Raw genomic sequence first — 12,979 nt, forward strand, 5'->3', positions numbered from 1 at the left:
GTGAGAATTAGAAGGTGAATTTTTACCTCTGCCTTTTTCCTCATTTCCATTTTCCTGTTAATCACGTGCTCTAAATCCACAAGTCCTGCCAGCAAAATAATAAAGTGAGGTCACTGTGCGCCATAAATGAGCAAACAATGCAAAATAAAACAAATCAAGTTAACAGGAACAAGGCCATTTGCTGAATATGCAATTTCTGCCCAAGTGTTGTAAACAGGAAAAGAAACCTTGATCAAGTATTAACTCCTAGTTCTCTCACACCCACATTAATTTAATTTACACACATACACACACTCTAGCTTAGGGCTTTTAGAAGTCACTGAGGGGTATTGTGACTGGATAAAAACACAAGGCTGCTGGGTTAACACTTTCATACAGGTCATGGAACCATTTACATATACAGATATTTATGTATACATATAAATATGCTCCTCCATGATGGTATTTAAATTTATATGATAGATACGTTCAACAGGGACATTATACATCTGTTTTCAATATTAGTTCAATTGCTAGAACTTGTGCTTAACACACTTTTTACCTATTGTTTTTAAGAAATATCTGTTATTTCTTGCACTTAACAGAACCAACCTGAAATTAGAAGTAAGAATTTTTAGCTTCCTCATTCTTAAACTGGCCGTAGATGTTGAGATTTTTAAAAGATCAGATCCTCATCGTGAGACCACGATTTTCTCAGAGCGATTGTACAACTTTACCATCAACTAAAAAGACCAATATGCCAGGAATACAAAGGGGAGCTGCCTGCTTGGCCCTGCAAACAAAGATATATTGCACTGGGACCGATAAAGATTTTTTGACCTGGCCGATCAATTTCCTGACAGATGTCGGCCGAAAAGTCGTAAGATATACGATCGTTCGAATCCCACTAAGCGCAAAATAATTTCAAAGGATTGGTCAGACTTCCCTAAAATCCGTCGTTCGGCAAGAAGAATCGTTGCGTCTAGGAGCTTTACAAGGTGGGTAAAACAAATTACTAGTCTATTGTCCTTTGTTTCATGAACTGCCACTTATCTCAAAGCCTAACAACCTGCAGCTGGTGAAAGGGAGGGAAAGGGTTTGTTTTTTATACAGAGGACTTCTCAGAGGATTCTTTTTTAATACTAAATGAACTTTCCAATATAGATTATTACAATTGTTTTAAATTGTTTTAATGTTATTATGTAAATGCAATCGTTATTGGAAACAGTATCTGTATGTCCCATGCTTTTTTATGCACTCCCTGATAGCATTCAGGAGAAAGCATTTTGCAGAGTTTTAAATATTAGCTAAGCAAACCAAATATTATAAAGCATCTAAGAATAAATTTACCTGGAGTTCTTATGCTCCAAAGAGAATTGCCATTTGGGCCTAAAACATGTTGCATCATTAATAAACAGCATGAATTTAGCTTTGGTATCTACTTTTTCCTTAAAGTATTTTTGGGTTATTAGTTTACTGGTGCTTAGGTCAGTTTTATAAATGTTGAAAAGAATGAATTATTCTTAGCAAAGACCTAAAACACCATTCACCATAGTTTGCCAGAGAGGATCTTCCCAGCTCTTTATTCACATATGTAATGGCTCTGTTTTAAGCCTTCAATATATATGGCTTTAAATATCTTATATAATTATGTACAGAGACATGGCATTTCCCTCTAGTGAACTACAACAAGCTCTATTTCCACTACTCGATAAATATGATCCTTTTCTGCTTTTACCAAAGATGATGATTTTGATGTTAGATTTAAATACCAAAAGTTAAGGATAAATACTGACAAAGGGGAGGATTTAAAAAATACTGAACAGAGAATCCAGATCAATTGATGCATTCGTTATTGTTGGCATGAGGGTCAGTCCATCAGCTTGTGTTAGATTTGTTCAGTCTTAAAAAGACAGCTAATGTTTAACCAAGTAGTAACTTATTACAGTTAACAATACAACCAATATAGCAGCTCCATTCATATGAATAAACACACTGTGCAAAAAACCTAAACAGAACAGTTATTAAAAAAAATTAAAGGAATAGTTCACCTACCAAAAAAATTTAAATTTTTTTTTCAGACAGTACATCAGAAACAACCAATTTTCCCAGTTGTTTATATCTGACCCTTTTAAAAACGGAAATTTATACCTCAATGTTCCCCTCTCTGGTGTTCCAGTCTGGCAGCTCAGTAATCTAGGTGCAGCCTTTGAACGGTTATATTTTTTTATTAGTTAATATATACAGTAGTTGAGCAGCATCTGTGAACTGTTAGCAACTATTGTATCAATTATAATATCTTCCTTTATTAAAACTAAGGAATTATGCTCATTAGGGTTGAAGTTAAAGGAGTTGGTATGATGTAGAAAAGAATATTCTGAGACAATTTGCAATTGTTTTTTTCATTTTTCATTTTTTTTTGTTTCGTGTGAACACACACATACTCATGGGCATATGAGTACATGTGTGTGTTCACACGAAACGAGTTGGGAGGATTTTCTGGTAATTAAAGAGGTTTTAATCACACCGCTGTCTGCTGTTATGTTGAGTGCACACTGCAAGGGAATCGTGTTCACTGTGAAGTCTCCCCAAGCTGCAGGTTCAGGGCGCTGCACCTGGACCAGAGACGTGGAGCGGTGAGTGACTTGTTAACATCAAATGCTTACTGAACTGTGAAGTTGAAATTTAAGTGAAAGGTCCAGGGCCGGACCCACTCACTCACTCACTCACTCACTCACAGGGTGAGCGTTGCATGATTTATGCCTGTTTATCTTAAAGGGCTTGCAATGTAGTAGGGTTGGACTGCTCCCTAATTGGTATATTGGATATTTTAAATTGATCAAATTAGACTAGTTTACACAGCTGCTCCAGGAAAACATGTTAAGGCGAAACATTACATTTTAATATCAGGATGACTCTCAAAAAAAACAATTGAAAAAAGTTGGTATTAGTGGTGAACTACTGCTAAGGGACAGTGTAAACTACTTATAAAAGTAGGAAGAAAGAAAAAAAAAAAGAAAAAAAGGAAATACAAAACACAGCTACAGGTGGGAAAAGGGAATGAAAAAGTCTGCTTCTGAACAGCCACCAAAAGAAAAAAGCAGATAAAGAGAAAATTCCTTTATTGTGAGTCATATATCACTAGTCCTGTCAAAGCAAAAGAACTCAGAAAATCCATTACGTCTTGCAGATTTGTAGTACTGTGAACAGGTAGTCTTTGTGAAAAGCAACTGGGTCATTACAATGGTTACTTTATGCTTAAAACAAGGCTTGTGTTGATTGGCAATATCTCAAATTAGAATTCCAAACATAAAACACACCTCATCAACTGATTTGGTTGGGCAGTTTGACCATACGGCTCAATCCTCTGGGCATGGATGACCAGCCAGGGGGGGGGCTCTTAGGACCTAAAGGAAAATTCCTTGCCACACGCATAATGCACTTGTATGGTATATGTTTGCCTGCTGGCAGATCAGATGCCTTGCCTGGTTTGCCCATGTATGACCACCTTTAAGTCAATGACAAACAGGGTGGTTTGTCTACTACATTAAGTGGCACTACTTTCATGCAATGAAGTGCCCCAAAACACCTTTGTATTGCAGATCAAATGAATCATCTGTTTTATACCAGTCCAATTGTGCAATAACCAGAAGTGCAATTTTCATTGGATGACGAAACACCCCATGTGTGATAGCTCTTAGTCTGGGTTTGTCTGCTGCCAAAGAGGCAGAGACAGCAGGAAAAAAAACATTAAAAAAAACCTGTAGTCTTTCATTAACATTTCTTTCAAAACTACTACAGAAATAAACACATATGGATTGGAGTAGATAAATGACATGACACCTTCAATGGCTAACTAAAAATAAATACACACCAATTTGGGTAAGGAACCTCCTTTGTGCAAGCGTTTACCAAGAAAGAGTCACAGTGTACCAATGTCAGAAAGGGAACTATTATATTTTATCACTTCTGCTTGTTTTTCTTTGTTGATGAGTACCAGACTAGACAATTTACAAGTAATGATAATAATTATTTTCACTCTATTACGTACAGTATGCAATCATTAACAGCTAAGCAATGAAGAGTATGGAAAAACACAAATACACTCACAAGAAGTTTGAAACAATGAATAAACTAATAGAGGTGCCATGAGACGCCGAGCTCGGGAAATTTTTTGTTTTCAAGTCAAGATACAGTATATTCATTTAGAATAGATAATTAGAATAGATAATGCTAATCTTGCAATAACTGAAATCTCAACAAAAGCTTTGTGTTTTGTCTTGTTTCGTAGGCAGAGGCAGATCTGATAAAAATCATGGAGTAGCTTCAGTTTCCCCTTTTACCTTGTTTTAAAATGAGATTTCATTTTGTATTAGTCAGGATTACGCAAACAACAGTCATTGCAATCACATGAAAAAAATGACTAATTGGCAGGAAGCAGGCAATTCAATTTCACATGCTAGTGATACAGGCAGGAACAGCCTATATTAAACACTGCATTCTTAATCTATTTATCATGTTCTATGGGTTCATTTAAAAGGAATTAGTGGAAAAACAGGTTTAAACATTAAGGCAAATTAAAAAAATAAAAATAAAAAAAAAGAGCCTAATTGTAGGATATATGATTACATGTAATTAGCTTTGATCACAAACAAAAATATAGTTCACTTGTAATTAAATGTTCACTCACTCACAATGGTAACCCTTTTAACCATAGATCCATGGTAAAAACCCTGACATCCTCCCCTTATAGGAGGAGATTACCTAATCATTGAGCCTGGTTGTATTCCTGAGACAAACTGGAGTGATTGACATGTTAGGAAAGCTGTATCATGCTGACAGGTGTGCAGCAATGAGGCTCCACATTGTGAGAATCTCGTGAGATCTCAATGAGATCTCTATGATGTCAGACGCTGAAGCTTTAAAAAGCCATGCAACGGATGAAAAGCCCATTTGCCTTGATAAAGCGTAAGCGAAACGTACGTCGGCGAGCCGTCAAACCCTTTTTTTTAAAAAAAAACTCATTATTGAAATCTTACCTTTTTAAACTTTAATTGAATCTCGGATCCAGAGAAATTTAATGGAATTGTAGCGATATTAGCGCAGCATTCGTTCCTTTTATTCTCTTTTATCTCTAAGGCACTGAAGATTTGTTGGTTTTATAGCAAAGTTAGCTCTCCTTACAAGACAGTTAAACGTAGTAACGAGACCACAGTCCTCAGTGTTCTGCCTTTCTCCCACATGTGGTGTCCGAGGGCTTAGAACAACGCAGCTAGTTTCTTCAGGACAACTCCACCTCTATACTATTTTCTAATTTCTAACTTTTATTCATGAATTGCTGACGCTTTAATTTTTAATTGTTTGATACCATCAACTCACTTTCAAATTATAACTACAGCACTAGCACCTTATTTAATTCATATAAGAACCATGAACTTTTAGATTATTCATCAATTGTGTGTAGATACATTTTGCTGAAGGTCACAGCACCTAATTTATAGCACTTAAGCACTTTAATCATAATTATTTGTATTAACACAATCGATTGAAATACCATTAATTGTATGTTGGTGCTAAATTGATTGAGAACTAAGCATATGTTTATAATAGCACTAAGCATTTCTATTATTAGATCTCAATTAATTTTAGTAAGGTAGTGTGGGGTTTTACTGCTTTCTCTTGTTTTTAGTATACATGTAATTAGCTGTTATTTGAAAGTGTGTTCCAGTGTTACAAATCACTGTGCTGTAAGGTAAAGGATATATCATCCGGAATACTTGGGACTTGGGGATTTTTAGATAAGGAATCTTGCAATTGGCACTACCATTCCTTAAGTCTGATAAAAATCATGGAGTAGCTTCAGTTTACTCTTTTACCTTGTTCCTGTTATGAAATAACAAATAATTAACAGATATGTTTTTCCTGATTTAAACAACACACTATGCTGGTACAAACAGACATATATATAGTATGAGTGGCTATGTACCTGCACAGAGAGAGAGAAATATTTACTAGAGGTTTAAAGTCATTCTTACCATTACTCCTAAACACTCTGTCTCCTTCAGTTCTTCTTGCGACATCCTCTTGCTCAGAATGCACAGACTGTTTGGAGATTAAACGTCGACTCCGAAGCACGCGGCCCTCTTCATCAGACATTCTTTAATTTTCTGTATTAAAAAAAAGGCAAAATAAAATGGATAGCAGATATCACCTTTTCAAAGGTAGAACTGAGAGAAATAAATATATATATATTTTTTTTTGGTGGAACAAAAATGTCTTGTGGAGAGAAAGTCACATACATTGAGCATGAGAGTCAATATAGCATGGTATAAAAAGCAGAACAATGGAAGAACAGAAATAGCCAAAGAATAGTGAAAGCCAGTAGTAGCGAGGTTTGGAAAGCAGACAGTAGCAGATAAAATAACTGTTTGTTTGCACTTTAATACAGGATGTCATTATTAGCAGTTCCGTACAAACACAGAAGTAAAACAAAGGTTACTGTTCTCTGGCAGATCACAAGTTTGGAATACCAGCCAAACACAGAAAAAACAAAATCCATAACAGGTGATTTTAAAAGACCAGTAACACCAAAAATGAAAGCCTCATATACGGTTTATTTTTTTGCATCTTCAAATAAAAAATAATTTCTTTAGTGTGTAGTACAACATTTCTGGCAATTTGACAACAACTATTCAATAGCTTTATAGGTGACAAAGCACCCAAACGGCAACCGCTAAAACTGCCTGCACCTACAAATCAGGTGATTGTTGCTCAGAAATGCTTTACTCAACAAGATTGTTATCACTTCTGCTGTGTTCAGCCATCTCTTATCTGGTATCTAAACCAAGCACCATCTGGTCTATTGAGTTTAATGGTGCATTAAATCATTTAAATAATTCATTAATCACAAACAGCTCTGAAAGCCCTGCTAGACAAATATATACATCTCAAAGATCAAATTAGATATTCTACAGGGATTCCCGCATGTACATTAGGCCAACGCTAAGGGTGGTGGCACACGTATCGTTCCGAGGAGAATAGTCCACCAGTGACAAATCTCCTCTTCTTCAGGCGACTAATCTTCCTGAAATGCCTTCCTGCCGGCTAGAATGTAAATCGTCGGTGGGATGGCACGCAGATCGCTTTGGCTTTCCGAAGTCACCCGAACTTTCCTTGTGATGCAACTTCGGGCGATTTCGGAAAACAAAGTGATCCGAGTGCCCTCCCGCCGACAATTTACATTCTAGCCGTCTGGAAAGCTAAAAGTTAATTTAAAGTTGAAAAACCCCTTTATTTGTGCTTTTTGACAGTATTGTGACCATAATCTTGATCTAGGTGATACAATTACTGGAATCAAATGTAGCCAAATACGGCAAACAAATGTAGAAAATGAAAGCCGAAAACCTTATGCACATAATTCATTATTATCCACCCACTAACCTACTGCTATCAATCAAATGTTAAAGTGACCTAGAGCAAGCATGATATAGATCTTGGGAAGAGGCATTATCAGAATGATAACCACTAGCCAAGGATGTTCACAGAGGGTAAAACTGATAATGCTCTACTAAAGATTTACAGTTACTCATAAACAACCAATAAATGAAGTAAACCTGCTTGGTCATTTCAGGATTAACCCTTCAACTATAAGGATTAAAAGTTTTATGCTATACTTTTAATCCGTACAGTGTCAAGAGTACAAAATAAATAATGTTTATCTTGAACATGAAAGTTAAAGTTTAAATAAAATCCAGTTTTCATAACAAAATACTGTTAGCATTACTACCCTTTATTTATATAGTGCTGACATATTCCACAGCAATTACACATCATTCATGTCGGCCCCCGCCCCAGTGGAGCTAATAGTCCACAGATATACTTATGCCCTTTCTACCACCCCCTTAACGTATTAGAGGAACTTTTCTTAGGGCTCTTACACAAGGGCATTTTCTAAAGCATGCTGCGAGTTTAAATGCATTTGTTTTAACACAGATCGTTTTCATCAGTTCCAAAGGCAGCCTTCTATTCAACTGCGAGAAAATGCAGCAAGTTCAGTTTAAAAAAAAAAATCTAGGACATTTTTCGTCCGGCAGAGATCGGTCGTTTGGTCGATCGACAGGTTAAAAGATTGCCGATAATATCTCTGCATGTATTGCCAATCCTACGGTTTTCAGAGGGAGACTGTCACTAGCTTTTGTCGAACATAACTTTCGTACGATTGCTGTCAGGGGCAGAACATCGGCTGATCTGTTCTTTTCTACTTTATTTTATCAGAATGGTTAGTGGCAGGTCGGGAGATGGGAAAGTCCGATCATACGATGATTCGTACGATGGGATCTTTGCGTCTATGGCCAGCTTTAGACCCAACTCGGAATGCTGTGTTTAGGTGCACTCAAACCTGCAACTCAAAGAGCCCCTACAGAGAGTAATGGAGCTCTGTAACATGAGCCCCTCCCTTCCCCCAGCTCCTATCTACAGTGCCTTTAATAATTATTCACACCCTGTCCAGGACATTCCCAAATTTGTCTTACAACCTACAGTTAACATGGATTTAACTGGGATTTTTAGTTACACAATTATACAGGCACACTTAATAAAACATATCCTTTCCAGTGCATGGCAATTATTTCTTTTCACTTGCCCTTTCTCAAATTTCCCAGTAGCAACTTAGTAAACCAGATCGCTGACCTTTGGAATTATTAAAATGTGATACAATAGATAATACATTTGTTTGCAGCAGCGATAGCGTCATACTTCTGAGCATACTACTAGAGGATAAATAAAGCCGGTCACAGAACAACTGCAAAGTGAATCCTTCTGAAATCAGAAGGTATTTACTTGTCTCATGCCTTACACACAGCACTGCTTATATACCAGAAGTTAGAGTTTTAATTCTCCCATAAGGCATCATGAGCAGAGACATGCAAATCAAGCCTTCATGTCCCTTTGGCCAACTATGTATCCAGAACCACTGGTTTATAGCACAGATACAGCCTAATAGTTCAGAGCCATATATCAAAACTTGCAGACAGCCTGTTTCGATCTTGTTAGAGCTCATCAGTGCAAGATATTGAACATGGCTTCTGAGGAGTAGGGCTTGGCGAGTAGCAAAATGGAAAAACAAACCTGGTAAGGGTGAGAAGGACTAAAAGGAGCCTAAGGGACATAGAGTGATTTGCATGTCTCCGTTCATGATGCCTTACGGGAGAATTAAAACTCTAATTTTGGTATCTAGGAAGTGCTGTGTGTATGGCATGAGACAAGTAAATACCTTCTGATTTCAAAAGGCTTCACTTTGTATGTAATTGCTTGTGAAGGGCTTTTGGGCTCCTTTTAGTCCTTCTCACCCTAACCAGGTTTGGTTTTCCACAGAACTGGCAAAACTGGGGAGCTAGGTTACAAAGGGGCATAGAACTTGGGGTATGGTGAGTGGTAGTTACTCTTCCCCAGCCACTTTAAACTTGCCACCTGCTCACTTGTTTGTCACAGGAAGACAATGGGGTTTGAGGGCCTCCTGGTGTACACCAGGCCCCTCCACATTTCTTTTTACGTTAAAAGTACTTTACTGTATTAGTTGCTGGATTTCTCTGATAGTGTTGAAAAATTTAACCAGTAGGGGGTTATTGATTAAACCACGATATTTTCGCGGCATCCGTTTTGATGCCGAAAACCCGAAAAAGTCACGGTAAAAAAAACGCAATTTATTATGCCTTGAAGCTGTTCCAAGTCTGGATCCAAAAATATGCCATCTAAAACCTGCCAAATTCAGTTAAAAGGCAATGGCAAGATGTTTTAACCCTCACAAAATGTTTCGAGTTTTCAGGTTTTTCATGCGACAAACCGAGAAAGTCGTGGTTTTCCTGATCTAATTATAAGGGCAAATTGTGGATTCTAGTTTGGTAAAAAAAAATTGTATTTTGATAAATAAGCCCCTGTAATTTATGCAATTTTAACCGATTAGAAGGTGACCTAGTTTATAGAACGTATATGGCAAGGAGGAAATGAAACACTGATTTTTAAAAGTGAGTTTTAGAAAGACAATATATACTTCTGGGTTTTTGGTTTTTTTATGAGTAGAAAATGATATGTTTTGTAAAGGTGAACTTGAAATATTTGTTATTGCACCACTAAAGTTAATGCAACAAAAAAAACAGACATCAGGTTGCATGGCTATTTACCTCCCTAGGTTAAGTAGTTAATAACAGCTCTGCACATTAACCAGGATTAATTTTGACCCATTCATCCGTGCAGATAATCTTCAGGAAGTGAAGGTTAGTCAGATGACACCTACATTATCAACATTGGCTCAGATTCTCAACTGAAATCAGGGCTTTGACTTGACAATTTTAGGACATTTTTATTATTGCGGCACTATAGTATTATATTATATTATTTATATACTTTTTCCTCATCCTTTCTTCCTTCTATTTTAAAAGACGCCTGGGACCTGCTGATAAAAGTCATACCTGGACCAAGATGTTCAGGCACCCAAGGCAAGAACTTCCTGTATCATCCCCATTCACCTGCAAACCATTCCCCACAACAGCACCCCCTTCTGGTAACTACCCTGATCCCCCATCTAACCACCCTAGTCCATTGCTTGGAGTATATTATGCAGTCATTTTTTTTTTCTTCAAAATTGTGCCTTCCCCCTGTTGCTTCTTTTGCTACCAGGAATATACTTTGCTGAAGGCATGGGTAAACATGCTTGGTATAACAGTAGCATGTAATGGGGGGTGGCGCAAAAGAAGCTGTTACTTTAAAAAGAGCAATGTGAAGGCACATCTGGACAGGCCTGGATGAGCAATCTGTAGATTCAGTAGATTTCATTAATAGGGACTGTGCATCTTGTTAAAAATAGAAGAAAGAATGGATGGTGAATAATTCTATACAGATAAAAAGTAGATTACTAAACATGGCATATTTAGTTACAGACTTTATTTTTAAAAGTTTTTTTCACTCTCAGCCTATTTCTCCAGCCATTTGGTCTGATTCAAACCTTAAAGAATAAGCCAACCACAAAAATATTTTTTTTTCTAAACGTAAACACAATTCTAAGCAACTTTCCCATACACCTTCATTACAAATTTTCTATAGTTTTTAAGTTATTTGTATATGTATTGCTGTTGAAAGCAGTGTATCTCTGTCCCTGCCTATTCTCTGCCCTGGTGGCTCTGACTGTTGATACAATGTTGCAACAGAGTTCCCCAGCAAGGACAGGTCTGTTAATCAGCTGCCTCGTCTTATATTTTATCAACAGTCAGATGCCACCAATGAAAGACAAGGCAGCTGATTAACAGACCTGTCCTTGCTGGGGAACTCTGTTGCAACATTGTATCAACAGTCAGAGCCACCAGGGCAGAGACTAGAAAGGGACAGAGAAACGCTGCTTTCAATAGCAATACATATTCATATAACTTAAAACCCATAGGAATTTTGTAATGAATATATATGAAAAAGTTGCTTAGAATTGTTTTTCTAATTAGAAGTGTTGGACTGGCCCACCTGGATACCAGAGAAACTCCTGGTGGGCCCAGGTGTCAACTATTTGTTCTATTTCATGGTCATTCCCCATTTCGTTATGGGAACAAAGAGGTTTAGTGTGAGAGTATAGTGTGTAGAGAAAAAAAGACTAGACGAATAAAGAGGTTGATTGAGGAGAAGAAGTATAATACAGTAGTTTGGAAAGTGGGCCCTCAGCAAAAGGTTTTCTGGTGGGCCCCTGGCATCCCAGTCCGACACCAATTAGGAAATATATTATTTCTGGGGTTGACTTATCCTTTAAAGTCAAACAATGCCACTCCTTTCTATCCAGTAACCCCCTGCTAGGTTCCACTGCCGATTGCTAAAGGGCATCAACTTGGCGCTTAGATTTGGTCCCCTTATCTGCTGGGTAATTACAAAGAAGGAATGTGGAGTTGGCAGCCGCCATGATTGTGTCACATCTGATACCCGCGCTCCGTGGCAATGACTGGCAATGACTGCTGACCTGGAGTCAGGGGTGCTTCACCAATGAGGCGAGTTGAGGCTGTCGCCTCAGGCGGTAGCACCCCACTAGGTACCAGGGGCGGCAAAAATACTGCTCCTGGTACTTTAAGAGCGAATTTCCGGGGGAGGGGGGCAGCAGCAACTGCTGCTGCCACAGGTCGACGGAGGGGCCAGGATCGCCCCTGCCTGGAGTGTGGACACTGAAAGCCAGAACCACATTAGCATTTATTAGCATTGGATCTCTCTTTTCTTTCTCCAAACGATCTGGCAATCCTAACTACTTCTGTTGTAGCACTACAACTCCCACAATCCCCTACTGTTACAAACAGCCACTTCCAATTGTAGAAATTCAAGTGATTTCTGATTCTTTTTCTAAGGATATTCTCAGTAGAAACATTATGTGTCTGCTGGGATCCCATGTGTCTCCCATGTTGTTTGTAACAGGTATTGCTGTACTAGTGACACTGGCTCTGCTGGACAATGTAGAAAGTATATGAACATGTTAAACAAAAAGATAAAGCCACAATGAAGGAAACGAGCCCAGGACACGTCTTTGTTCACCTATAACTGCTCTCTCCGGAAAAAAAAGCTAAATACACACTACGTTTCCTACAATCATCTTGTCCTAAGCTTTCAATCAAGTAAGTCTTCATTATAAAGAGGTACATATGCTGCTTCTTACCGATTTCAGCCGATTGCTTTCCGTAGAGACCAGGTGTTCGCTGCCGACGCCGGCTTCTTCCTCGGAGGCTGAGGGCGAATAAAGCGTCTTAGAATTTGACTCACTGCTGATGCACCCCTTCCTGCTCCTTTCAATGAAACTAACGCAATTCACTCACAGCGCCGCTCTACATCATTTCCCTCTCTATGGTGCCTAAGGTTAATAAGAGAGATGTGCGGAGGTGTTGCGCATGCTCCAATGGAACCTTTGGAACCGAGCTTCCTCGCTCTGGGGTTGCCGCTAGTTCCTACGCGATATAGTTGTGATTGAGGCTCCCTCGGTGACGCCATC

The 12,979-nt window shown here is 38.2% G+C and overlaps 1 protein-coding gene across 1 annotated transcript in view; it reads right to left on the minus strand.

The window, feature by feature from the left end:
- The window catches only part of soat1.S (sterol O-acyltransferase 1 S homeolog), a 32,280-nt gene extending 19,503 nt beyond the window's left edge, over window positions 1-12,777 (minus strand). The window contains 3 exon segments of the mRNA NM_001093559.1: window positions 27-85; window positions 6,015-6,146; window positions 12,650-12,777. Coding sequence (NP_001087028.1) covers window positions 27-85; window positions 6,015-6,135 — 180 coding nt within the window. The 5' untranslated portion in view covers window positions 6,136-6,146; window positions 12,650-12,777.
- Between the last annotated feature and the right edge of the window lie 202 nt (window positions 12,778-12,979).

This window comes from Xenopus laevis, chromosome 4S (genome assembly GCF_017654675.1).
Source record: "Xenopus laevis strain J_2021 chromosome 4S, Xenopus_laevis_v10.1, whole genome shotgun sequence".
Taxonomy (NCBI): Eukaryota; Metazoa; Chordata; class Amphibia; order Anura; family Pipidae; genus Xenopus; species Xenopus laevis.